The sequence below is a fragment of the Scyliorhinus torazame genome, chromosome 14 (genome assembly GCF_047496885.1).
Source record: "Scyliorhinus torazame isolate Kashiwa2021f chromosome 14, sScyTor2.1, whole genome shotgun sequence".
NCBI lineage: Eukaryota > Metazoa > Chordata > Chondrichthyes > Carcharhiniformes > Scyliorhinidae > Scyliorhinus > Scyliorhinus torazame.
This window is the reverse complement of record NC_092720.1, coordinates 9433922-9461369: the sequence shown is the minus strand read 5'-3', so window position 1 is coordinate 9461369 and position 27448 is coordinate 9433922. Positions and strand designations below refer to the sequence as shown.

General features: G+C 53.1%; 1 protein-coding gene across 20 annotated transcripts in view; it reads left to right on the top strand.

Annotated features, from left to right (window-relative positions):
* Positions 1-27448, top strand: part of LOC140389512 (TRAF2 and NCK-interacting protein kinase-like) — a 302323-nt gene that overhangs the window by 108038 nt on the left and 166837 nt on the right. For all 20 annotated transcript variants that reach the window (XM_072473662.1, XM_072473663.1, XM_072473661.1 and 17 more), the window contains exon 3: positions 22779-22835. In XM_072473662.1, coding sequence (XP_072329763.1) covers positions 22779-22835 — 57 coding nt within the window. The remainder of the gene's footprint in view (positions 1-22778; positions 22836-27448) is intronic.

The window sequence follows — 27448 nt, the reverse complement described above, 5'->3', positions numbered from 1 at the left end:
ACACACTCCCCGGGGACCCACTGTAAATACTGACACACTACCCAGGACCCTCTGTAAAGGCTGACACACTCCCCGGGGACACCCCTGTAAATACTGTCACACTCCCCGGGACACCCTGTAAATACAGACACACTCCCCGGGACCCCCTGTAAATACTGACACACTCCCCGGGACCCCCTGTAAATACTGTCACACTCCCCGGGACCCCCTGTAAATACTGTCACACTCCCCGGGACACCCTGTAATTACTGACACACTCCCCGGGGACCCTCAGTAACACTGACACACTCCCCGGGGACCCTCTGTAAATACTGACACACTCACCGGGACACCCCTGTAAATACTGACTCACACCCCACGGACTGCCTGTAAATACTGACACACTCCCCGTGGACACCCCTGTAAATACTGACACACTCTCCGGGACCCCCTGTAAATACTGACACACTCCCCGGGACCCCCTGTAAATACTGACACACCCCCGGGGACTCCCTGTAAATACTGACACACTCCCCGGGGACCCCCTGTAAATACTGACACCCTCCCCGGGGACCCTCTGTAAATACTGACGCACTCCCCGGGGTCCCCTGTAAATACCGAAGCACTCTCCGGGGACCCCACTGTAAATACTGACACACTCCCCGGGGACCCCCTGTAAATACTGACACACTCCTCGGGGACACCCTGTAAATACTGACGCACTCTCCAGGGACCCTCAGTAAATACTGACGCACTCCCCGGGGACCCCCTGTAAATACTGACACACTCCCCGGGGACACCCTGTAAATACTGACACACTCCCCGGGGACACCCTGTAAATACTGACACACTCCCCGGGGACACTCTGTAAATACTGACGCACTCCCCTGGGACTCCCTGTAAATACTGACACACTCCCCGGGGACCCTCTGTAAATACTGACACACTCCCCGGGGACCCCGTGTAAATACTGACACGCTCCCCGGGGATCCCCTGTAAATACTGACACACTCCCCGGGGACCCACTGTAAATACTGACACACTCTCCGGGGACACCCTGTAAATACTGACACACTCCCCGGGACACCCTGTAAATACTGACACACTCCCCGGGACCCCCTGTAAATACTGACACACTACCCAGGACCCTCTGTAAAGGCTGACACACTCCCCGGGGACACCCCTGTAACTACTGTCACACTCCCCGGGACACCCTGTAAATACTGACACACTCCCCGGGACCCCCTGTAAATACTGACACACTCCCCGGGACCCCCTGTAAATACTGTCACACTCCCCGGGACCCCCTGTAAATACTGTCACACTCCCCGGGACACCCTGTAATTACTGACACACTCCCCGGGGACCCTCAGTAACACTGACACACTCCCCGGGGACCCTCTGTAAATACTGACACACTCACCGGGACCCTCAGTAAATACAGACACACACCCCGTGGACACCCCTGTAAATACTGACTCACACCCCACGGACTGCCTGTAAATACTGACACACTCCCCGGGACCCCCTGTAAATACTGACACACCCCCGGGGACTCCCTGTAAATACTGACACACTCCCCGGGGACCCCCTGTAAATACTGACACACTCCCCCGGACCCTCTGTAAATACTGACACCCTCCCCGGGGACCCTCTGTAAATACTGACACACTCCCCGGGGTCCCCTGTAAATACTGAAGCACTCTCCGGGGACCCCACTGTAAATACTGACACACTCCCCGGGGACCCCCTGTAAATACTGACACACTCCTCGGGGACACCCTGTAAATACTGACGCACTCTCCAGGGACCCTCAGTAAATACTGACACACTCCCCAGGGACTCCCTGTAAATACTGACACACTCCCCGGGACCCACTGAAAATACTGACGCACTCCCCGGGGACCCCCTGTAAATACTGACACACTCCCCGGGGACACCCTGTAAATACTGACACACTCCCCGGGGACACTCTGTAAATACTGACGCACTCCCCTGGGACTCCCTGTAAATACTGACACACTCCCCGGGGACCCTCTGTAAATACTGACACACTCCCCGGGGACCCCCTGTAAATACTGACGCACGTTCCAGGGACCCTCAGTAAATACTGACACACTTCCCGGGGACCCTCTGTAATTACTGACACACTCCCCGGGGACCCTCAGTAAATACTGACACACTCCCCGGGGACCCTCAGTAAATACTGACACACTCTCCGGGGCCCCCTGTAAATACTGACACATTCCCCGGGGACCCTCTGTAATTACTGACGCACGCTCCAGGGACCCTCAGTAAATACTGACACACTCCCCGGGGACCCTCTGTAATTACTGACACACTCCCCAGGGACCCTCAGTAAATACTGACACACACCCCGGGGACCCTCTGTAATTACTGACACACTCCCCGGGGACCCTCAGTAAATACTGACACACTCCCTGGGGACCCTCAGTAAATACTGACACACTCCCCGGGGACCCTCAGTAAATACTGACACACACCCCGGGGACCCTCTGTAATTACTGACACACTCCCCGGGGACACCCTGTAAATACTGACACACTCCCCGGGGACACCCTGTAATTACTGACACACTCCCCGGGGACCCTCTGTAAATACTGACACATTCCCCGGGGATCCTCTGTAAATACTGACACATTCCCCGGGGACCATCTGTAATTACTGACACACTCCCCGGGGATAACATATAAATACTGACACACTCCCCGGGACCCTCAGTAAATACTGACACACTCCCCGGGACCCTCAGTAAATACTGACACACTCTCTGGGGACCCTCTATAAATACTGACACACTCCCCGGAAACACCATGTAAATACTGACACACTCCCCGGGGACCCTCTGTAAATACTGACACACTCCCCGGGGACCCTCTGTAAATACTGACACACTCCCCTGGATCCTTAGTAACTATTGACAGACTCCCCGGGAACACCATGTAAATAGACCATAGGATCATAGAATTTACAGTGCAGAAGGAGGCCATTCGGCCCATCGGGTCTGCACCGGCCCTTGGAAAGAGCACCCTACTTAAGCCCACACCCCCACACTATACCTGTTACCCAGTAACCCCACCTCACCTGTTTTGGACACTAAGGGCAATTTATCATGGCCAATCACCTAACCTGCACATCTTTGGATTGTGGGAGGAAACCGGAGCACCCGGAGGAAACCCACGCAGACACGGGGAGAACGTGCAGACTCCGCACAGACAGTGACCCAAGCCGGAAATTGAACCTGGAACGCTGGAGCTGTGATGCAACTGTGCTAACCACCGTGCTACCGTGCTGCCCAATACTGACACACTCCCCGGGGACCCTCTGTAAATACAGACACACTCCCCGGGACCCCCTGTAAATACTGACACACTCCCTGGTGATACCCCTGTAAATACTGACACACTCCCCAGGAGCCCTCTGTAAATACTGACACACTCCCCGGGGACTCTCTGTAAATACAGACACACTCCCCGGGGACTCTCTGTAAATACAGACACACTCCCCGGGGACTCTCTGTAAATACAGACACACTCCCCGGGGACTCTCTGTAAATACTGACATACTCCCCGGGGACTCTCTGTAAATACAGACACACTCCCCGGGGACTCTCTGTAAATACTGACACACTCGCTGGGGACACCCTGTAAATATTGACACACTCCCTGGTGACACCCCTGTAAATACTGACACACTCCCCAGGAGCCCTCTGTAAATACTGACACACTCCCCGGGGACTCTCTGTAAATACAGACACACTCCCCGGGGACTCTCTGTAAATACTGACACACTCCCCGGGGACTCCCCTGTAAATACTGACACACTCCTCGGGGACACCCTGTAAATACTGACACACTCCCCGGGAGCCCTCTGTAAATACTGACACACTCGCTGGGGACACCCTGTAAATATTGACACACTCCCCAGGGACTCCCCTGTAAATACTGACACACTCCCCGGGATCCCCTGTAAATACTGACACACTCCCCCAGGGACCCCCTGTAAATACTGACACACTCGCTGGGGACACCCTGTAAATATTGACACACTCCCCAGGGACCCCCTGTAATTACTGACACACTCCCCGGGGTCCCCTGTGAATACTGACACACTCCCCGGGATCCCCTGTAAATACTGACACACTCCCCCAGGGACCCCCTGTAAATACTGACACACTCCCTGTGTGTCATAACTTGGCGGAGGTATGGCTTGGGTAGGGTGCCCTTCCCAAGGGCTGGCGCAGTCTCGATGGACCGAATGGCCTCCTTCTGTACTGTAAATATTATCATTCTACTCAATGGCTCCCTGGTTAGCCTCCTAGTCCTGAAATGTGCTGAGGGGCTGGGGTTTTTTTTTTTTGGGGGGGGGGGGAGTTTGCTGGGGTCTGGGGCAGTGGTGTTGACGGAGATCGCACTTTCCCCTTAGTCGAGCAACAACTCTTATATCAAAGCATCTCCAGCAACCAACAGATTTCCCCCAAATTTCCCCCCCCCCTCCCTCCAGCCCTTACAACCCTCCCTGTCTCTGTAATCTGCTCCTGCCGCTACAGCCTTCCCTCTCCCTGTAACCTCCTCCAGACCCTACAACCCTCCCGAACTCTGTAACCTCCTCCAGCCCCTACACCCCTCCCGAGGGATTGCGGTGACGCAGTGGGATTGTCTCTGGACTACTGACCCAGAGACCCAGAGTAATGCTTCATAATGGAGTCTAGACCAGACATATCCAAGGGGAGGCGGTGGTGTAGTGGCACCAGACTATAATCCAGAGACCCGGAGTAAAGCTCTGGGATCCAGGTTCAAATCCCACGATGGTAGATGGTGAAATTTGAATTGAATAAAAATCTGGAATTAGAAATCTGATAATGACCAAGAAACCATTGTCGATTGTTGTAAAAACCCAGTGTAAGGTTGTAAGATCCTTTAGGGAAGGAAATCTGCCGTCCTTACCCGGTCTGGCCTACATGTGACTCCAGATCCACAGCAATGTGGTTGACTCTTAACTTCCCCCTCAAGAGCAATTAGGGATGGGCAATAAATGCTGGCGCAGTCTGCGACGCCCATGTCCCATGAATAAATTTTTTTTAAAATCTCCTCCAGTCCCTACACCCTCCCTATCTCTGTAACCTCCTCCAGTCCCCACAAGCCTCCCAACTCGGTAACATCCTCCAGTCCCTACAACTGGAAGGGCAGAGTGGGGAGGGGTGAGGGGGCAGAGTGGGGAGGGGTGAGGGGGCAGAGTGGGGAGGGGTGAGGGGGCAGAGTGGGGAGGGGTGAGGGGGCAGAGTGGGGAGGGGTGAGGGGGCAGAGTGGGGAGGGGTGAGGGGGCAGAGTGGGGAGGGGTGAGGGGGCAGAGTGGGAGGGGTGAGGGGGGCAGAGTGGGAAAGGGTGAGGGGTCAGAGTGGGGAAGGGGGAGGGGTCAGAGTGGGGAGGGGTGAGGGGGCAGAATGGGGAGGGGTGAGGGGGCAGAGTGGGGAGGGGTGAGGGGGCAGAGTGGGGAGGGGTGAGGGGGCAGAGTGGGAGGGGTGAGGGGGGCAGAGTGGGGAAGGGTGAGGGATCAGAGTGGGGAGGGGTGAGGGGGCAGAGTGGGGAGGGGTGAGGGGGCAGAGTGGGGAGGGGTGAGGGGGCAGAGTGGGGAGGGGTGAGGGGGCAGAGTGGGAGGGGTGAGGGGGCAGAGTGGGGAGGGGTGAGGGGGCAGAGTGGGGAGGGGTGAGGGGGCAGAGTGGGAGGGGTGAGGGGGCAGAGTGGGGAGGGGTGAGGGGGCAGAGTGGGGAGGGGTGAGGGGGCAGAGTGGGAGGGGTGAGGGGGGGCAGAGTGGGGAAGGGTGAGGGGTCAGAGTGGGGAGGGGTGAGGGGGCAGAGTGGGGAAGGGGGAGGGGGAGGGGGGCAGAGTGGGAAAGGGGAAGGGCGAGAGGGGCAGAGTGGGGAAGGGTGAGGGGGGCAGAGTGGGGAAGGGTGAGGGGGGCAGAGTGGGGAAGGGTGAGGGGGGCAGAGTGGGGAAGGGTGAGGGGGGCAGAGTGGGGAAGGGGGAGTGGGGCAGAGTGGGGAAGGGGGAGGGGGCAGAGTGGGGAAGGGGGAGGGGGCAGAGTGGGGAAGGGTGAGGGGGCAGAGTGGGAGGGGTGAGGGGGGAAGGGTGAGGGGTCAGAGTGGGGAGGGGTGAGGGGGCAGAGTGGGAAAGGGGGAGGTGGGCAGAGTGGGGGAGGGGGGCAGAGTGGGAAAGGGGAAGGGGGAGGGGTCAGAGTGGGGAAGGGTGAGGGGGGCAGAGTGGGGAAGGGTGAGGGGGGCAGAGTGGGGAAGGGTGAGGGGGGCAGAGTGGGGAAGGGTGAGGGGGGCAGAGTGGGGAAGGGTGAGGGGGGCAGAGTGGGGAAGGGTGAGGGGGCAGAGTGGGGAAGGGGGAGTGGGGCAGAGTGGGGAAGGGGGAGGGGGCAGAGTGGGGAAGGGGGAGTGGGGCAGAGTGGGGAAGGGGGAGGGGGCAGAGTGGGGAAGGGGGAGGGGGCAGAGTGGGGAAGGGTGAGGGGGCAGAGTGGGAGGGGTGAGGGGGGCAGAGTGGGGAAGGGTGAGGGGTCAGAGTGGGGAGGGGTGAGGGGGCAGAGTGGGAAAGGGGGAGGTGGGCAGAGTGGGAAAGGGGAAGGGGGAGGGGTCAGAGTGGGGAAGGGTGAGGGGGGCAGAGTGGGGAAGGGTGAGGGGGGCAGAGTGGGGAAGGGTGAGGGGGGCAGAGTGGGGAAGGGTGAGGGGGGCAGAGTGGGGAAGGGTGAGGGGGGCAGAGTGGGGAAGGGTGAGGGGGGCAGAGTGGGGAAGGGGGAGGGGGGCAGAGTGGGGAAGGGGGAGGGGGGCAGAGTGGGGAAGGGGGAGGGGGGCAGAGTGGGGAAGGGGGAGGGGGCCAGAGTGGGGAAGGGGGAGGGGGCCAGAGTGGGGAAGGGTGAGGGGGCCAGAGTGGGGAAGGGTGAGGGGGGCAGAGTGGGGAAGGGTGAGGGGGCAGAGTGGGGAAGGGTGAGGGGGGCAGAGTGGGGAAGGGTGACGGGTGCAGAGTGGGGAGGGTGAGAGAGGCAGGGCAGGGTTGTGAGGGGGGCAGAGTGGGGAAAGGGGAAAGGGGAGGGGGGGGAAGAGTGGGGAAAGGTGAGGGATAGTCACTCAGATTTACACCATGATGTTACCTGTCCAAAAAAAGGAGAATTCCTCTGCTGTATTTTGTGAGGAATTGTTTGACAACTTTGCACACATTTCTTTTGATTGCTGCAGAAGATTTGATCAACACTCTGATAAAATTCTCTGGAAACTGAGCGACCGTGTCTTGTTTCTATTCTTTAATCTTTTCCATTCTCTCGTCCAGCTCTTTCTGAATAACAGTGTCACTGTAAATACTGAGTCATATTTGAGAGGGTTAGCGTGTACAGTGTGAATACCGGTGCCTGAACATGTCAGCACATGCCATCATTATCCATACACATCACACAAATAAGGGTTTTTATTCTGTCATTCCCTCTCTTCTTTCTCTTTACAGGCTTCCCTTTTATCGCTCCCGTCCTTGAGGGCAGCACGGTAGCACAGTGGTTAGCACTGTTGCTTCACATCTCCAGGGTCCCAGGTTCAATTCCCGGCTTGGGTCGCTGTCTGTGCGGAGTCTGCACGTTCTCCCCGTGTGTGCGTGGGTTTCCTCCGGGTGCTCCGGTTTCCTCCCACAGTCCAAAGCCGTGCGGTGTAGGTGGATTGGCCGTGATAAATTGCCCTTCATGTCCAAAACGTTTTGGTGGGGTTACTGGGTTGCGGGCGTGGGCTTAAGAGCCCGTACAGGCTCGATGTGCCGAATGGCCTGCTTCTGCACTGTAATTCTTTCTCCACTCTTTCTCTTTTTGCCCATTTTCATACTTTCTTTCCTGCTGAGACTTTGCAGGAACACGGGGCTGGATTCTTCACACCCTCACGCCGAAATCGCGGCCGCGCGGGGGCGGAGGATCCATGTTCCGGCACGAAATCAGGACCGGCGCCGGTTCGCCGATGCTGCGGGCCCCAAAAAGCAGCGTACCCGGGGAGTACTCCGCGCAGCGTCCCCGGGGAGTACTCCGCGCAGCGTCCCCGGGGAGTACTCCGCGCAGCGTCCCCGGGGAGTACTCCGCGCAGCGTACCCGGGGAGTACTCCGCGCAGCGTCCCCGGGGAGTAGTCCGCGCAGCGTCCCCGGGGAGTACTCCGCGCAGCGTCCCCGGGGAGTACTCCGCGCAGCGTCCCCGGGGAGTACTCCGCGCAGCGTCCCCGGGGAGTAGTCCGCGCAGCGTCCCCGGGGAGTACTCCGCGCAGCATACCCGGGGAGTACTCCGCGCAGCGTCCCCGGGGAGTAGTCCGCGCAGCGTCCCCGGGGAGTAGTCCGCGCAGCGTACCCGGGGAGTACTCCGCGCAGCGTCCCCGGGGAGTAGTCCGCGCTGCCTGGGGCCATTGCCAGAGGCCCACTCCGCCGTCCTCCGCCCCCGAGCGGCCGAAGGCCTGACGACGTGGGTCTAATGTGCTCCAGCCAGTCGGGGTACTCGCGGGGCGGCTGCGGACTCAGTCCACGGCCGCCCTGGTCGGGGGTGGGGGGGCGGATCAGAGGCCGGTAGAGGGGGGCCATATAGGCAGCTGGGGAATGTTTGTGCGGGGGTTGAGGGACGGGCGCGGGGGTTGAGGGACGGGCGCGGGGGTTGAGGGACGGGCGCGGGGGTTGAGGGACGGGCGCGGGGGTTGAGGGACGGGCGCGGGGGTTGAGGGACGGGCGCGGGGGTTGAGGGACGGGCGCAGGGGTTGAGGGACAGGCACGCGGCCACTTGGGGGTTCTCTTTTGTGGGTCTTGCTCCGCGGTTTGAGTCCGCCATGGAGCCCGGCGCAGCTGCTGGAGGCAGGGGCCGGAAAAGCGGCCGCGCGTATATTTACTCCGGGGCCGTGCTAGCCCCCTGCAGGGCCGGGAATTCGTGTCCCTTTAATCCAGGATTTTCAGGCGTAAAACTCCACCGTTTTGATGCCGGCGTGGGGGACATAGTCCCAATAATGGAGAATCCAGCCCACAGTTTCTCCTCCTATCTCGATGGGTGTGTATCACAGCTTAGTTGCATTGATGGAGCGGTTCACAGCAGCCAGGGGGTCGTACTGAGCCCAGTTGCACTGAGGGAGAGAGAGCTGCGCTGTTATTAAACCAAGGCCCCACCAGATGGATATACATGATTCCATGACGCTGTTTTGAAAGAGAGCAAGGAAGTTCTCCCCGGTGTCCCGGCCAGCATTTACTCCTCCGTCAACAGCACCAAAACATCCCATCCCATTATCTAGCCATTAGGCAGGGCCTCAGTCGAACATCTTGTTCAAACGGATGGCATCACCAGTAGTGCGGCACTCCCACGGTACTACAGAGGAAAGTCAGCCGAGATGATTCACTCCAGACTCTGGAGTGGAATTTGAACAAACGTCTGACTCTCAGAGTGAAGGGAGCAGAGAGCAAGAGTGGTTTGTGCAGGAATATCTTTCCCCTTCAGCTGGGCACCGCGCACAGGTTGTCACTGAGCTCGGAGACTGTGACAATATTGCATTCACGGTCCCAGGTTACCGTCCAGACAGAAACGTCTGAGATGAAGTGAGGAAAATAAAAACTTACCTGGTAAGTAAGGAGAGCAAAGGGGTTTTGAAATATCCATTTTTGGGTTGTGAACATTGTCCGCCAAGTTAGCATTTACAGCCCGTCTCTAATTGCCTCTACGAGGGTGGTGGTGAGCTGTCTTCATGAGTTCATAAGCTATAGGAGCAGAATTAGGCCATTCGGCCCATCATGTTTGTTCCGCCATTCTATCATGGCTACTATGTTCCTCATCTTGAACCGCTGCAGTCCATGTGGTGCAGGTACACCCACCGTGCTGTTAGTGGAGTTCCAGGATTTTGACCCAGCCACAGTGAAGGAACAGTGATATATTTCCAAGTCGGGATGGTGTGTGGCTTAGAGGGAGGGGAACTTACAAGTGATGGTTTTCCCATGTGTCTGCTACCCTTGCCCTTGTGGATGGGAACAGTCACAGGTGTGGAAGGCGCTGCTTAGGGAACCTTGGCAAGATGCTGCATTGCACCTTGTAGATGGTACTCACGGCTGCCATTGTGTGTCGGTGGTGGAGGGGGAGAAGTTCAAGGTGGTCGATGGGGGTGCCAATCGAATGAGCGGCAAGATGGAGGCAAAGAGTTGTAATTAAGCCGAAAAGGATGTCCAGGCTAAGGAAGAGGAAGAGGCATGGTACCATCTACATTGTGCACAGAAACAACTCACCAAGGCTCCAAATCCAGCAGGCCAGAGCTCCTACAAATCCATGGTTAACTTGGGACCATTCCTGGGTTATTGTTCTGACTGGGGAAGCCGTTTTATTTTGATGTTGAGGTCAACAATCCATTGAACTGCTCCAGTTGGCACAGTGTGAGTGATTGTGATGCCATCAGGAATGGTTCTCTCTGGACAGCACTGCAGTTACTGGGCGATGGAGTGACTTTAACGTTGGTTCTGGAGTATCCAGATTTTCCGTGGAAACCTGAGGCTTCAGCTCCCAGTGATGTGATGTTGCCGTTAACCCAGGAAGCGTGCCACTGAGGGGTGGGACTGTTCTCGGTCTGTCGGACTGCGTTCGGGTCAGTTCTCATTTAGCTGTCAGCTGGTGGGGTTCTTTGAGGAGGATATTTTCCCTCTGGTCATCAATGTGTGCAGACGCAGGAAGCCACACGAGCTGTGTTGGTCTCAAAAAATTCCCATGGCTTCCTGGGAGGTGGACACGTGCTTGCTTGTATGGTCGCTCGGGAGCCACCCCATCCCATTGCAAGGTCGGAGTCCGGTTATAATGAGGATTTGTGCTAACCCCGAGAGAGTGAGTGCAATGCCAAAGCGGCAACCTTCTTTTATTGTTTGTGTTTTGGAAGCGAGCCAGTGTTGCCTGTTTGTGTTGCGATTGGTTCAGCAATCTTTCAAACCCGAAGAAGAAACAGTCAAAGTTTAATTATATGTTTAATTCTTGTCCTCTGCAGTCTCTTGGCAGATTAAAATGCCATTCGGAGGCAAGGCGTTGTGAATCACAGTTGTGGGCTAGATACCGGTTAGTTATAATTACACAGGCGAATAGGGTTTCTATTGGAGACAATGACTGTTAACATCGTGAGAGAGAAATGCTTATTCCTGGTCTCTGGACAGAATATGGACAAAGAGCAGAGAGAACCCGTATTCTCATCCATTAAAAATGCTGTAATCATAGAGAGTCATTAACATCGCAGAACATTCCAAGGCACTCCATCGGAGTGATCCTAACTTGGAACCAAACTGGGGGAGATGTTGAGACAAGTGACCCAAAGCTTGATCAAAGAGGGAGGTTTCAAGGAGAGTTTTCACAGAGGTTGGGAGGGAATTCCGGGTCCCAAGGTTTGAGAAGCTGAAGACATTCCCACCGATAGCAGAGCAAAGAATATGGGGGATACGCAGGAGATCTGGAGGGAGTTACAGGGGTAGAGAGGGAGGCTATGGAGGGCGATATTTGAAAGTGGGAAGGATTTTCTCTTTCCCCCTCCCCCCGCGCTCAGATTTTGCTGACTCCTGTTCGTCAGCACCATCTCCTTGTGTCCTGATTGAGAAATTGAGCCAACTCCTCTGGAAAGCTGTGATGTGACGATGCCGGCGTTGGACTGGGGTGAGCACAGTACGAAGTCTTACAACACCAGGTTAAAGTCCAACAGGTTTGTTTCGATGTCACTAGCTTTCGGAGCGCTGCTCCTTCCTCAGGTGAATGAAGAGGTCTGTTCCAGAAACACATATATAGACAAATTCAAAGATGCCAAACAATGCTAGGAATGCGACCATTAGCAGGTGATTAAATCTTTACAGATCCAGAGATGGGGTAACCCCAGGTTAAAGAGGTGTGAACTCCTGGAAGGTTGTCAACGCGAGATGATCGGAAACTCTGATCCCAAAGCTGGAGGTGTCTTCCCCGCTCACAGTCCCAAATCTCGCACGACTTTGCTCCCCCTATCAAACCTGTGCTTGCGGACCTACACTGACTCCCCGTTCAACAGCACAATGATTTAGAAAATTCTCCCCCCGTCTCTATAACCCCCTCCAGCATTTTCCCCTCCCTTCCAATTCCCACATCTTGAATATTCCTGATTTTAATCAATGACACTTAATGCCCTCCGTAATGGCCAAGCCTCTCAGTTCGAGGGCAATTAGGGACAGGCAACAACTACTGGCCCAGACAGCGACACCCATGTCCCACGAATGAATTTTAAAAAAGTCAGTTCACCATGGCATTATTTTACTCTTGCTGTCTCGACTGGTTTTCTTGTATTTTACTTGGTAAAATGATTGCTTGTATAACTGACCTTGGCCAGTGGGCGACGCGGTGGCGCAGTGGTTAGCACTGCTGCCTCACGGCACCGAGGACCCGGGTTCGATCCCGGCTCTGGGTCTCTGTCCGTGTGGAGTTTGCACATTCTCCCAGTGTCTGCGTGGGTCTCACCCCCACAACCCAAAGATGTGCAGGTTAGGTGGATTGGCCACGCCAAATTGCCCCTTAATTGGAAAAAAAAGAATTGGATACTTTAATTTTATTTTTAAAAATTCTTTACCCAGAGAGTAGTGGGGGCATGGAATGCACTGCCTGTGGAAGTAGTTGAGTCGGAAACATTAGGGACCTTCAAGCAGCTATTGGATAGGTACATGGATTACGGTAAAATGATATAGTGTAGATTTATTTGTTCTTAAGGGCAGCACGGTCGCATTGTGGATAGCACAATTGCTTCACAGCTCCAGCGTCCCAGGTTCGATTCCGGCTTGGGTCATTGTCTGTGCGGAGTCTGCACATCCTCCCCGTGTCTGCGTGGGTTTCCTCCGGGTGCTCCGGTTTCCTCCCACAGTCCAAAGATGTGCAGGTTAGGTGGATTGGCCTTGATAAATTGCCCTTAGTGTCCAAAATTGCCCTTAGAGTTGGGTGGAGGTGTTGACTTTGGGTAGGGTGCTCTTTCCAAGAGCCAGTGCAGACTCAATGGGCTGAATGGCCTCCTTCTGCACTGTAAATTCAATGATAATCTATGATTAATCTAGGAGAAAGGTTCGGCACAACATCGTGGGCCGAAGGGCCTGTTCTGTGCTGTATTGTTCTATGTTCTAACCCTTGGCCAGAATAGAGTTTGAAAAATAAACCTTGCGAGAATTCCCTCTCCAAACCTTCCCGTGCCTCATCTCATCGTTTAAGTCTCCCCTTCAAACCTACCTCGGACCAAATGTCTGATTATCTGCTCCAATATCTTGCGGCTCAGCGTGAAATTGTTATTTGACAGCAGCTGCTGCGAGGCTCCCCAGGATGTTTGGCTATGTTTTAGGTGCTATGTAAATGTAGGTCAATGTTGATGGCTGGGAACTGAATGAATGAAAAGATCCCTGAAACTGTTGATTGGTCATTTAGATTCCCGGTGTCTGTTTTCATTATTTACCTGTGCTTTTCTTCTTTTAAAAGAACGTTTGGTAATGAGACCACTAGACTCACGTTGTACATCGGTTTTGTAATCATTCACGGCTGGAATCTTTCCCCGTGCTGTTTGAGTCTGGGGGCAGTAACAGTGTGAAGATGGATGGATTGGAAGTGAGCTGACAGTGTCCATCAGAGACCCTGCGTTAATTACTGCTTGGGCAATCAACAAGGCACTGGTTACTTTTGGAGCATTTTTTAAACACTTCTGGAATCAGGAATATGAATTCTCGTGTTCTAGAGCCTGGAGTTGGCAATGTGCTCACAGGATTGCAAGCAAAAGCTCATTGCAAACGCCAACTCATTACTCTTCCCCAGAATTCATCGCTCCTTCAACCCTGTCCCCCCTGCTTTTGACACCTAATAATAATCTTTATTATTGTCACAAGTAGGCTTACACTAACACTGCAATGAAGTTACCGTGAAAAGCCCCTAGTCGCCACATTCCGCCGCCTGTTCGGGTACACAGAGGGAGAATTCAGAATGCCCAATCCACCTAACAGCACGTCCTTCCGGACTGTGGGAGGAAACCGGAGCACCCGGAGGAAACCCACGCAGACACGGGGAGAACGAGCAGACCCTGGGACCCTGGTGCTGTGAAGCCACAGTGCTAAACACTGTGCTACCGTGCCTCTCTCCCTTCCTTCATCGTCCCATCTTTTTCCCTCTCCATCACCCCCCCTCCTTGCTTTCCCTTTCTCTGATTCTCTCCCACCCCCCCCCCCCCCCACCCCCCCTCGCCACGTTTCCAGTAAGAGTTATTGGCCGATTATCAGGGGTGGAGGCTGTGATCAGTATTTCCCCTCCGTGATCCTGGGGTTAACTGGGCCCAGTAACCCAGCTCTATCGCGATTCACAATTTGCATCCAGTCCTGGAAGCTGCTTAATGAGCCTCTTTGCCTTTTGACAAGTGTTAAAGATGAATTGGTCTTTGCCCAGCACCTTTCATTACCTTCAATATCTCCAATTGCTTCAAAGCCAATGAGGTGGTTTTGAAGTGTAGTCGCTGTTGTAACATCGGAGACACAACAGCCAATTAGCGGACATCAAGATTGCACAAACAGCACATGATCATGACCAGATAATAGTTGGTTAGTTGAGGGATAAATATTGACCCAAAGACCAAGTGAACCGATCTGAACATCACTGAAATAGTGCCATGAGCTCTTTGACACCCACCTAAGAGGGCAGCCCCTGTTTACACGACACCGCTGACAATGTGGCACTCTTTCAGTACTCCACTGGGAATCATGGCCTGGATTATGACTTCAAGTCTTTGGAGCAGGGCCTTTGCCTCCAAGCCTTCTGACACCCTGGAACCAAGGCTAATAGAAGATAATAAAATGTAAAATATTCTTGATGGCAATATTAAAGAGCTAATAATTGATTATCCTCTGGCTCATAGAGAATCCCTATAGTGCAGAAGGAGTCCATTCGGCCCATCAAGTCAGTACTGACACTCAAAGAGCACCCCACCTGGGCCCACACCCCCGCCCTAGCTCCATGACCCCACCCAACCGTTTGTTTGGACACTAAGGGCAATTTATCACGGCCAATCCACCTAACCTGCACATCTTTGGACTGTGGGAGGAAACCGGAGCACCCGGAGGAAACCCACGCACACACGGGGAGAACGTGCAGACTCCGCACAGACAGTGACCCCAGCCAGGAGTCCAACCTGGGACCCTGGCGCTGTGAGGCAGCAGTGCTAACCACTGTGCCGCTGTACCTTTCTCACTTGCTCGCCTTGTCTCTGTCAGCTTGGGTCAACCATTGTAGACCATTCAGTGCTCTTGGTTACCACCCCCATGTGGTGCCTTTTGGTACTACAATCAAATCCAGAGCAAACCACATTCAGCGAAGCTGAAGGCATTTTGCTTTACCCAGCCTTCTCTTACCCTCTCCTGAAGGCACTTTAAGCAGGATGACCGCATTCTAGGACATGGAGAAAGCAATATTTGCATTAACACTTCTGCCACTGCCGAATAGAAAAATCCAGCAGGGAAGTCGGGAATTGCCAAGTTTCGAGGAACATCCTGGTGGCCCCAGGAATGTAAAGATTAATCTTCAGTGCTCCTCCGATGAGCCAAGGCAGCAGGGAAAATAGTGAGTGATACAGCATTGTGAGCTTCTGAAACAATTTCTCTCAACTAATTTATTGGTTCAAAAAATACTGGATATTGAGAAGGAAAAAGGTTCTTTAACTGACAACCAAGAACCATTCAATCATCAAACAAAGAGGTCTTTGTTTTCCAGTAGGCTGTAGGCACTGTGTAGGTGGACATCTACTGAGGGAGTGCCGCACAGTCAGAGGGTCAGTACTGAGGGAGTGCCGCACTGTCAGAGGGTCAGTACTGAGGGAGTGCCGCACTGTCAGAGGGTCAGTGCTGAGGGAGTGCTGCACTGTCAGAGGGTCAGTACTGAGGGAGTGCCGCACTGTCAGAGGGTCAGTACTGAGGGAGTGCCGCACTGGCAGAGGGTCAGTGCTGAGGGAGTGCTGCACTGTCAAAGGGTCAGTGCTGAGAGAGTGCTGCACTGTCAGAGGGTCAGTACTGAGGGAGTGCTGCACTGCCAGAGGGTCAGTACTGAGGGTATGCTGCACTGTCAGAGGGTCAGCACTGAGAGAGTGCCGAACTGTCAGAGTGTCAGTACTGAGGGAGTGCTGAACTGTCAGAGGATCAGTACTGAGGGAGTGCTGAACTGTCAGAGGATCAGTACTGAGGGAGAGCCGCACTGTCAGAGTGTCAGTACTGAGGGAGTGCTGAACTGTCAGAGGATCAGTACTGAGGGAGAGCCGCACTGTCAGAGGGTCAGTGCTGAGGGAGTGCTGCACTGTCAGAGGGTCAGTACTGAGGGAGTGCCGCACTGTCAGAGGGTCAGTACTGAGGGAGTGCCGCACTGTCAGAGGGTCAGTGCTGAGGGAGTGCTGCACTGTCAGAGGGTCAGTACTGAGGGAGTGCTGCACTGTCAGAGGGTCAGTACTGAGGGAGTGCTGCACTGTCAGAGGGTTAGTACTGAGGGAGTACTGCACTGTCAGAGGGTCAGTACTGAGGGAGTGCCGCACTGTCAGAGGGTCAGTGCTGAGGGAGTGCTGCACTGTCAGAGGTGTCATCGTTCAGCTGAGATGTTAAGCTGAGGCCTCAGCTGCCCAGCACATGTGGATGTACCCTGACAAAAGGCTACTTAATAAGATATGAGCCCATGGTGCTAGGGGTAGGATATCAGCCTGGATAGAGGATTGACTGATTGATAGAAGACAGAGTTTGGATAAGAGGGGCATTTTCAGGATGGAAATCTGCAACTAGTGGAGTGCCACAGGGAGAAGTGTGAAGGTGACAATTATTTTCAATGACTTGGACAAGGGAAGTGAATGTTTTATTGCCATGCTTACGGATGACACACAAATAGGTGTGACGGGAAATGATGAGAATGACACAAAGTCTCTGGAAGGACATAGACAGGTTATGTGAAGGAGCAAAAACTTGGCAGATGGATTATAATGTAAGAAAATGTGAAGTTATTCACTTTGGCAGGAAGAATAAAGGAGCTGAATATTATTTAAATGGAGAGAGATTGCAGAAAGCTGCAGCATAGAGGGATCTGGGGATCACTGGCATGAATCACAAAAAGCTATCGTGCAAGTTCAACAGGTAATATGGAAAACAAATGGAATATTGGCCTTGAGGGAATGAGCGTATAAAAACCATACAAGGCACTAGTTAGACCACACCTGCAGTTGTGACAAATGCAGGAGTGTAGATACAATGGGATCTAAACATTTGTCAGTTTAAGGATTAAAAGCCTGGGTTAGTATTTGACGACTGTGGTCATGTTTTTTTAAAAGGATCTTGGGCGGGATTCTCCGACCCCACGCTCGGTTGGAGAATCGCCGGGGGCAGGCGTGAATCCCGCCCCCGCCGTGTCCCGAAGTCTCCGCCACCAGAGATTCGGCGGGGGCAGGAATCACGCCGCGCCGGTCGGCGGTGGCGGGAATCGCGCCGGTCGGCGGGCCCACCCCTGCCGATTCTCCGGCCCGCGATGGGCCGGAGTCCCGCTGCTGGAATGCCTGTCCCGCCAGCGTGGATTAAACCACCTTTTGAACGGCGGGACAAGGCGGCGCGGGCAGGCTCCGGGGTCCTGGGGGGGGGGGGCGCGGGGAGATCTGGCCCTGGGGGGTACCCCCACAGTAGCCTGGCCCGCGATCGGGGCCCACCGATCCGCGGGCGGGCCTGTGCGGTGGGGACACTCTTTTTCCCCCGCCTTCGCCATGGTCTTCACTATGGCAGAGGCGGAAGGCATGCGCGGGGACGACACCAGCAGCCGCTGACGCTCCCGCGCATGCGCCGACCCGTGTCACCCAGCAAAGACCTTTCGGCACCAAAGGCCTTTCTCGCCAGCCGATGGAGAGCAAACCACTCATGCACGGGCCTAGCCCCTCAAGGTGAGGGCTTGGCCCCGAAAGGTGCGGAGACTTCCGCACATTTGGGGCGGCCTGACGCCAGAGTGGTTCCCGCCACTCCATTATGCCGGAACCCCCCCGCCCCGCCGGGTAGGTGAGAATCCCGCCCCTTGTTTTGCAAGACTAGGAAGCTTTTTGGGGCCAGAAGTGAAATTTACCATCACAAAAGCTTGCGCTAATGCACTGTTGCTTGACTAAGGGGACTATTCCGCCTGGGCAGTTCATCTGCTTTCAGCTTGAGATGATGTCAATGCTGGGCGCCAAAGCATGTAATGAGGCAGTGGGGAAGGGAACACTGACAAAGGAGAGTATTTGCAGGCACGGAGATGGGTTGAAGTGTGTATACTTCAACGCAAGAAGCATCAGGAATAAGGTGGGTGAACTTAAGGCATGGATCGGTACTTGGGACTACGATGTGGTGGCCATCACGGAAACTTGGATAGAAGAGGGGCAGAAATGGTTGTTGGAGGTCCCTGGGTATAGATGTTTCAATAAGATTAGGGAGGGTGGTAAAAGAGGTGGGGGGGTAGCATTATTAATTAGAGATAGTATAACAGCTGCAGAAAGGCAGTTCGAGGAGTATCACCCTATTGAGGTAGTATGGGTTGAAGTCAGAAATAGGAAAGGAGCAGTCACCTTGTTAGGAGTTTTCTATAGGCCCCCCAATAGTAGCAGAGATGTGGAGGAACAGATTGGGAAACAGATTTTGGAAAGGTGCAGAAGTCATAGGGTAGTAGTCATGGGCGACTTTAACTTCCCAAATATTGAGTGGAAACTCTTTAGATCAAATAGTTTGGATGGGGTGGTGTTTGTGCAGTGTGTCCAGGAAGCTTTTCTAACACAGTATGTAGATTGTCCAACCAGAGGAGGGGCAATATTAGATTTAGTACTGGGTAATGAACCAGGGCAAGTGATAGATTTGTTAGTGGGGGAGCATTTTGGAGATAGTGACCACAATTCTGTGACTTTCACTTTAGTAATGGAGAGGGATAGGTACGTGCAACAGGGCAAGGTTTACAATTGGAGGAAGGGTAAATACGATGTTGTCAGACAAGAATTGAAGTGCATAAGTTGGGAACATAGGCTGGCAGGGAAGGACACAAGTGAAATGTGGAACTTGTTCAAGGAACAGGTGCTACGTGTCCTTGATATGTATGTCCCTGTCAGGCAGGGAAGAGACGGTCGAGTGAGGGAACCATGGTTGACAAGAGAGGTTGAATGTCTTGTTAAGAGGAAAAAGGAGACTTATGTAAGGCTGAGGAAACAAGGTTCAGACAGGGCATTGGAGGGATACAAGATAGCCAGGAGGGAACTGAAGAAAGGGATTAGGAGAGCTAAGAGAGGGCATGAACAATCTTTGGCGGGTAGGATCAAGGAAAACCCCAAGGCCTTTTACACATATGTGAGAAATATGAGAATGACTAGAGCGAGGGTAGGTCTGATCAAGGACAGTAGCGGGAGATTGTGTATTGAGTCTGAAGAGATAGGAGAGGTCTTGAATGAGTACTTTTCTTCTGTATTTACAAATGAGAGGGGCGATATTGTTGGAGAGGACAGTGTGAAACAGATTGGTAAGCTCGAGGAAATACTTGTTCGGAAGGAAGATGTGTTGGGCATTTTGAAAAACTTGAGGATAGACAAGAGCCCCGGGCCTGACGGGATATATCCAAGGATTCTATGGGAAGCAAGAGATGAAATTGCAGAGCCGTTGGCAATTATCTTTTCGTCCTCACTGTCAACAGGGGTGGTACCAGGGGATTGGAGAGTGGCGAATGTCGTGCCCCTGTTCAAAAAAGGAACTAGGGATAACCCTGGGAATTACAGGCCAGTTAGTCTTACTTCGGTGGTAGGCAAATGAATGGAAAGGGTACTGAAGGATAGGATTTCTGAGCATCTGGAAAGACACTGCTTGATTAGGGATAGTCAGCACGGATTTGTGAGGGGTAGGTCTTGCCTTACAAATCTTATTGAATTCTTTGAGGAGGTGACCAAGCATGTGGATGAAGGTAAAGCAGTGAATGTAGTGTACATGGATTTTAGTAAGGCATTTGATAAAGTTCCCCATGGTAGGCTTCTGCACAAAGTAAGGAGGCATGGGATAGTGGGAAATTTGGCCAGTTGGATAACGAACTGGCTAACCGATAGAAGTCAGAGAGTGGTGGTGGATGGCAAATATTCAGCCTGGATCCCAGTTACCAGTGGTGTACCGCAGGGATCAGTTCTGGGTCCTCTGCTGTTTGTGATTTTCATTAATGACTTGGATGAGGGAGTTGAAGGGTGGGTCAGTAAATTTGCAGACGATACGAAGATTGGTGGAGTTGTGGATAGTAAGGAGGGCTGTTGTCGGCTGCAAAGAGACATAGATAGGATGCAGAGCTGGGCTGAGAAGTGGCAGATGGAGTTTAACCCTGAAAAGTGTGAGGTTGTCCATTTTGGAAGGACAAATATGAATGCGGAATACAGGGTTAACGGTAGAGTTCTTGGCATTGTGGAGGAGCAGAGAGACCTTGGGGTCTATGTTCATACATCTTTGAAAGTTGCCACTCAAGTGGATAGAGCTGTGAAGAAGGCCTATGGTGTTCTCGCGTTCATTAACAGAGGGATTGAATTTAAGAGCCGTGAGGTGATGATGCAGCTGTACAAAACTTTGGTAAGGCCACATTTGGAGTACTGTGTACATTTCTGGTCGCCTCATTTTAGGAAGGATGTGGAAGCTCTGGAAAAGGTGCAAAGAAGATTTACCTGGATGTTGCCTGGAATGGAGAGTAGGTCTTACGAGGAAAGGTTGAGGGTGCTAGGCCTTTTCTCATTAGAGCGGAGAAGGATGAGGGGCGACTTGATAGAGGTTTATAAGATGATCAGGGGAATAGATAGAGTAGACCGTCAGGGACTTTTTCCCCAGGTGGAACACACCATTACAAGGGGACATAAATTTAAGGTGAAAGGTGGAAGATATAGGAGGGATATCAGAGGTAGGTTCTTTACCCAGAGAGTAGTGGGGGCATGGAATGCACTGCCTGTGGAAGTAGTTGAGTCGGAAACATTAGGGACCTTCAAGCAGCTGTTGGATAGGTACATGGATTACGGGAAAATGATATAGTGTAGATTTATTTGTTCTTAAGGGCAGCACGGTAGCATTGTGGATAGCACAATTGCTTCACAGATCCATGGTCCCAGGTTCGATTCCGGCTTGGGTCATTGTCTGTGCGGAGTCTGCACGTCCTCCCCGTGTCTGCGTGGGTTTCCTCCGGGTGCTCCGGTTTCCTCCCACAGTCCAAAGATGTGCGGGTTAGGTGAATTGGCCAATTATAAATTGCCCTTAATGTCCAAATTGCCCTTGGTGTTGGGTGGAGGTGTTGAGTTTGGGTAGGGTGCTCTTTCCAAGAGCTGGTGCAGACTCGGGGGGCCGAATGGCCTCCTTCTGCACTGTAAATTCAATGATAATCTATGATTAATCTAGGACAAAGGTTCGGCACAACATCGTGGGCCGAAGGGCCTGTTCTGTGCTGTATTTTCTATGTTCTATGTTCTATGTTCTATGGGCGGAGTTTTTTGACTTGAGTTCTGATCTGGCTAACCCACAATTTAAGTGGATAGTTTAAAAATAATAATAGTATTTAAAGCAGAGTAGACTTGTCTGAGGACAAGGTTAAAGCTGAAACAAACCAATTGAAACGGCTTTTTGAAGATATCCAGCCAGAGTCTGAATGGGTTCTGACAGGAGTCAAATCTGTTCTGGATAGCAAATATAATAATAATAATCTTTATTGTCACAAGTAGGCTTACATTAAAACTGCAATGAAGTTACTGTGAAAATCCCCTGGTCGCCATAATCCGGCGCCTGTTCGGGTACACAGAGGGAGAATTCAGAATGTCCAGATCACCTAACAAGCACGTCTTTCGGGACTTGTGGGAGGAAACCGGAGCACCCGGAGGAAACCCGCGCAGACACGGGTAGAACTTGCAGACTCCGCACAGACAGTGACCCAAGCCGGGAATCGAATTTGGGACCCTGGCGCTGTGGAGCGACAGTGCTGACCACTGTGCTACCGTGCCGCCCACGTTCCTCTCTGTGCCATTGGGATGCGGGATGGATTGAGAGCTGTATGCGTTTTTCTTTTTTTTTCAAATTCGTTCATGGGACATAGGCGTGATTGGAGGAAGAAATAAGGATTGGTTATTTTTAAAGCAAAACTTTATTATTAACACAATAATAAACTCTTCAACATGACACCAGACAATAACACACAGTTACCCCTTAAACAGTCCTTAATACAGTAAATATAATATCCTTAATTACTATCTCTATTCCCAATTAAAGAATATTGGGGAGATGGTGATGTAGTGGTATTGTCACTGGACTAGTGATCCAGAGGCCCAAGGTAATCCTCTGGGATCCCCTGTTCAAATCCCAACACGGCAGATGGTGCAATTTGAATTCAATTGAAATCTGGAATGGAATGTCCAGTGATGACCATGAACCATTGTCGATTGTAATTGATTAATGTGCTTTAGGGAAATACGTCTGCCATTCTCACCTGGTCATGCCTACATGTGACTCCAGATCCACAACAATGGTCTCTTCAATGCCCTTTGAAATGGCCAATGTCTGCCTGGACTTTGTACTCGACTCCTCAGCTTGGGACTTGCAGCCCTGATCTTCTCCCTCAGGCTGGAGGTGTTATCAGTGATGTGGAGGTTGACCCTGTGGCCTTCAGGCTGTGGTGCGAGTTTGTGAATTCTCTCTGTGTGGCGGTGATATCGGGAGCCAGGATTCAGTGTGGATCCAGTCCACTAATGCTGCTGTGTTTCATTCCTCTGCAGGGGCGACATGTCAAGACGGGGCAGCTGGCAGCAATCAAGGTTATGGACGTCACTGGGGTGAGACATCTCTCTTCACTGGGAATGGGCTGCCTTGGGTGCAGGCCCGCTGAACACGGGTTTACAGTGCAAAGCACACACGGCCTTTGCAACACCTCTCAGACTCTCTCAAAAAGTCAGTGGATGAATCGTTGTCAGAAATGTTCATCATCTGGTTCAAAGTGATGCTCACTAACCTGGTGTTTGCTGATTTTATATATCAGTGTCGTCCAAATCAGATGTCTCCCTGTTCTCATTACCCTTCCGAACTGAAGACCAACCATTTATGGAAAAGCTGAGGACAGTCTCATTGTTCCATTCCAAGAGCCTCTGGATGGGATTCAAACCACAATATAAGCGGGAATTCTTTGGTGGCCAGGTGTTGCCGATTTAGAATGGGGGAAGGTTGGGAGAGTGGGAGATGGTGGATTCTGTTAACATAGGGAGTGACGCCGAATGGAGCGGGATTAGGCCTGGCTCAGTGCGACAAATCGTTAGGAATGGAATGGATGGGAGCCAGTAGATGGGAGTTGATGGTTGGAAATGAATGAGGGTGGATCAGCTCTGGGTGGGCGGCCAGGAAAATGACAACTTTACCTGATGGGGGACTGCGGTGATTAATGTCAGATTAAAAATGGGAGTGTGCAAAGGGAGCAAAGTGTGGGTAGCTGCATGGGATAAGGTACTGGTTGGGACAGGTCTGTCACTGTATAACACTGGGGTACAGTACTGGTGGGGACGGGTCTGTCACTGTGTAACACTGGGGTACAGTACTGGTGGGGACGGGTCTGTCACTGTATAACACTGGGGTACAGTACTGGTGGGGACGGGTCTGTCACTGTATAACACTGGGGTACAGTACTGGTGGGGACGGGTCTGTCACTGTATAACACTGGGGTACAGTACTGGTGGGGACGGGTCTGTCACTGTATAACACTGGGGTACAGTACTGGTGGGGACGGGTCTGTCACTGTGTAACACTGGGGTACAGTACTGGTGGGGACGGGTCTGTCACTGTATAACACTGGGGTACAGTACTGGTGGGGACGGGTCTGTCACTGTATAACACTGGGGTACAGTACTGGTGGGGACGGGTCTGTCACTGTATAACACTGGGGTACAGTACTGGTGGGGACGGGTCTGTCACTGTATAACACTGGGGTACAGTCCTGGTGGGGACGGGTCTGTCACTGTATAACACTGGGGTACAGTACTGGTGGGGATGGGTCTGTCACTGTATAACACAGGGGTACAGTACTGGTGGGGACGGGTCTGTCACTGTATAACACTGGGGTACAGTACTGGTGGGGATTGGTCTGTCACTGTATAACACTGGGGTACAGCACTGGTGGGGACGGGTCTGTCACTGTATAACACTGGGGTACAGTACTGGTGGGGATGGGTCTGACACTGTATAACACTGGGGTACAGTACTGGTGGGGACAGGTCTGTCACTGTATAACACTGGAGTACAGTGCTGGTGGGGACGGGTCTGTCGCTGCATAACACTGGAGTACAGTACTGGTGGGGACGGGTCTGTCGCTGTATAACACTGGGGTACAGTACTGGTGGGAACGGGTCTGTCACTGTATAACACGGGTACAGTACTGGTGGGGACGGGTCTGTCACTGTACAACACTGGGGTACAGTACTGGTGGGGACGGGTCTGTCACTGTATAACACTGGGGTACAGGACTGGTGGGGACGGGTCTGTCACTGTATAACACTGGGGTACAGTACTGGTGGGGATGGGTCTGTCACTGTATAACACTGGGGTACAGTACTGGTGGGGACGGGTCTGTCACTGTATAACACTGGGGTACAGTACTGGTGGGGATGGGTCTGGCACTGTATAACACTGGGGTACAGTACTGGTGGGGACGGGTCTGTCACTGTGTAACACTGGGGTACAGTACTGGTGGGGATGGGTCTGTCACTGTATAACACTGGGGTACAGCACTGGTGGGGACGGGTCTGTCACTGTATAACACTGGGGTACAGTACTGGTGGGGACGGGTCTGTCACTGTATATCACTGGGGTACAGTACTGGTGGTGACGGGTCTGTCACTGTATAACACTGGGGTACAGTACTGGTAGGGACGGGTCTGTCACTGTATAACACGGGTACAGTACTGGTGGGGACGGGTCTGTCACTGTATAACACTGGGGTACAGTACTGGTGGGGACGGGTCTGTCACTGTATAACACTGGGTTACAGTACTGGTGGGGCCGGGTCTGTCACTGTATAACACTGGGGTACAGTACTGGTGGGGACGGGTCTGTCACTGTATAACACTGGAGTACAGTACTGGTGGGGACGGGTCTGTCACTGCATAACACTGGTGTACAGTACTGGTGGGGACGGGTCTGTCACTATAACACTGGGGTACAGTGCTGGTGGGGACGGGTCTGTCACTATATAACACTGGGGTACAGTACTGGTGGGGATGGGTCTGTCACTGTATAACACTGGGTACAGTACTGGTGGGGATGCGTCTGTCACTGTATAACACTGGGGTTACAGTGCTGGTGGGGACAGGTCTGTCACTGTTTCACACTGGGGTACGGTACTGGTGGGGACGGGTCTGTCACTATATAACACTGGGGTACAGTACTGGTGGGGACGGGTCTGTCACTGTATAACACTGGGGTACAGTACTGGTGGGGACGGGTCTGTCAGTGTATAACACTGGGGTACAGTACTGGTGGGGACGGGTCTGACACTGTATAACACTGGGGTACAGTACTTGTGGGGACGGGTCTGTCACTGTATAACACTGGGGTACAGTACTGGTGGGGACGGGTCTGTCACTGTATATCACTGGGGTACAGTACTGGTGGGGACGGGTCTGTCACTGTATAACACTGGGGTACAGTACTGGTGGGGATGGGTCTGACACTGTATAACACTGGGGTACAGTACTGGTGGGGACGGGTCTGTCACTGTATAACACTGGAGTACAGTGCTGGTGGGGACGGGTCTGTCGCTGTATAACACTGGGGTACAGTACTGGTGGGGACGGGTCTGTCGCTGTATAACACTGGGGTACAGTACTGGTGGGAACGGGTCTGTCACTGTATAACACGGGTACAGTACTGGTGGGGACGGGTCTGTCACTGTACAACACTGGGGTACAGTACTGGTGGGGACGGGTCTGTCACTGTATAACACTGGGGTACAGGACTGGTGGGGACGGGTCTGTCACTGTATAACACTGGGGTACAGTACTGGTGGGGATGGGTCTGTCACTGTATAACACTGGGGTACAGTACTGGTGGGGACGGGTCTGTCACTGTATAACACTGGGGTACAGTACTAGTGGGGATGGGTCTGGCACTGTATAACACTGGGATACAGTACTGGTGGGGACGGGTCTGTCACTGTGTAACACTGGGGTACAGTACTGGTGGGGATGGGTCTGTCACTGTATAACACTGGGGTACAGCACTGGTGGGGACGGGTCTGTCACTGTATAACACTGGGGTACAGTACTGGTGGGGACGGGTCTGTCACTGTATATCACTGGGGTACAGTACTGGTGGTGACGGGTCTGTCACTGTATAACACTGGGGTACAGTACTGGTGGGGACGGGTCTGTCACTGTATAACACGGGTACAGTACTGGTGGGGACGGGTCTGTCACTGTATAACACTGGGGTACAGTACTGGTGGGGACGGGTCTGTCACTGTATAACACTGGGGTACAGTACTGGTGGGGCCGGGTCTGTCACTGTATAACACTGGGGTACAGTACTGGTGGGGACGGGTCTGTCACTGTATAACACTGGGGTACAGTACTGGTGGGGACGGGTCTGTCACTGCATAACACTGGTGTACAGTACTGGTGGGGACGGGTCTGTCACTATAACACTGGGGTACAGTGCTGGTGGGGACGGGTCTGTCACTATATAACACTGGGGTACAGTACTGGTGGGGATGGGTCTGTCACTGTATAACACTGGGTACAGTACTGGTGGGGATGCGTCTGTCACTGTATAACACTGGGGTTACAGTGCTGGTGGGGACAGGTCTGTCACTGTTTCACACTGGGGTACGGTACTGGTGGGGACGGGTCTGTCACTATATAACACTGGGGTACAGTACTGGTGGGGACGGGTCTGTCACTGTATAACACTGGGGTACAGTACTGGTGGGGACGGGTCTGTCAGTGTATAACACTGGGGTACAGTACTGGTGGGGACGGGTCTGACACTGTATAACACTGGGGTACAGTACTTGTGGGGACGGGTCTGTCACTGTATAACACTGGGGTACAGTACTGGTGGGGACGGGTCTGTCACTGTATATCACTGGGGTACAGTACTGGTGGGGACGGGTCTGTCACTGTATAACACTGGGATACAGTACTGGTGGGGACGGGTCTGTCACTGTATAACACTGGGGTACAGTACTGGTGGGGGCAGGTCTGTCACTGTATAACACTGGGGTACAGTACTGGTGGGGACGGGTCTGTCACTGTATAACACTGGGGTACAGTACTGGTGGGGACGGGTCTGTCACTGTATAACACTGGGGTACAGTACTGGTGGGGACGGGTCTGTCACTGTATAACACTGGGGTACAGTACTGGTGGGGACGAGTCTGTCACTGTATAACACTGGGGTACAGTAC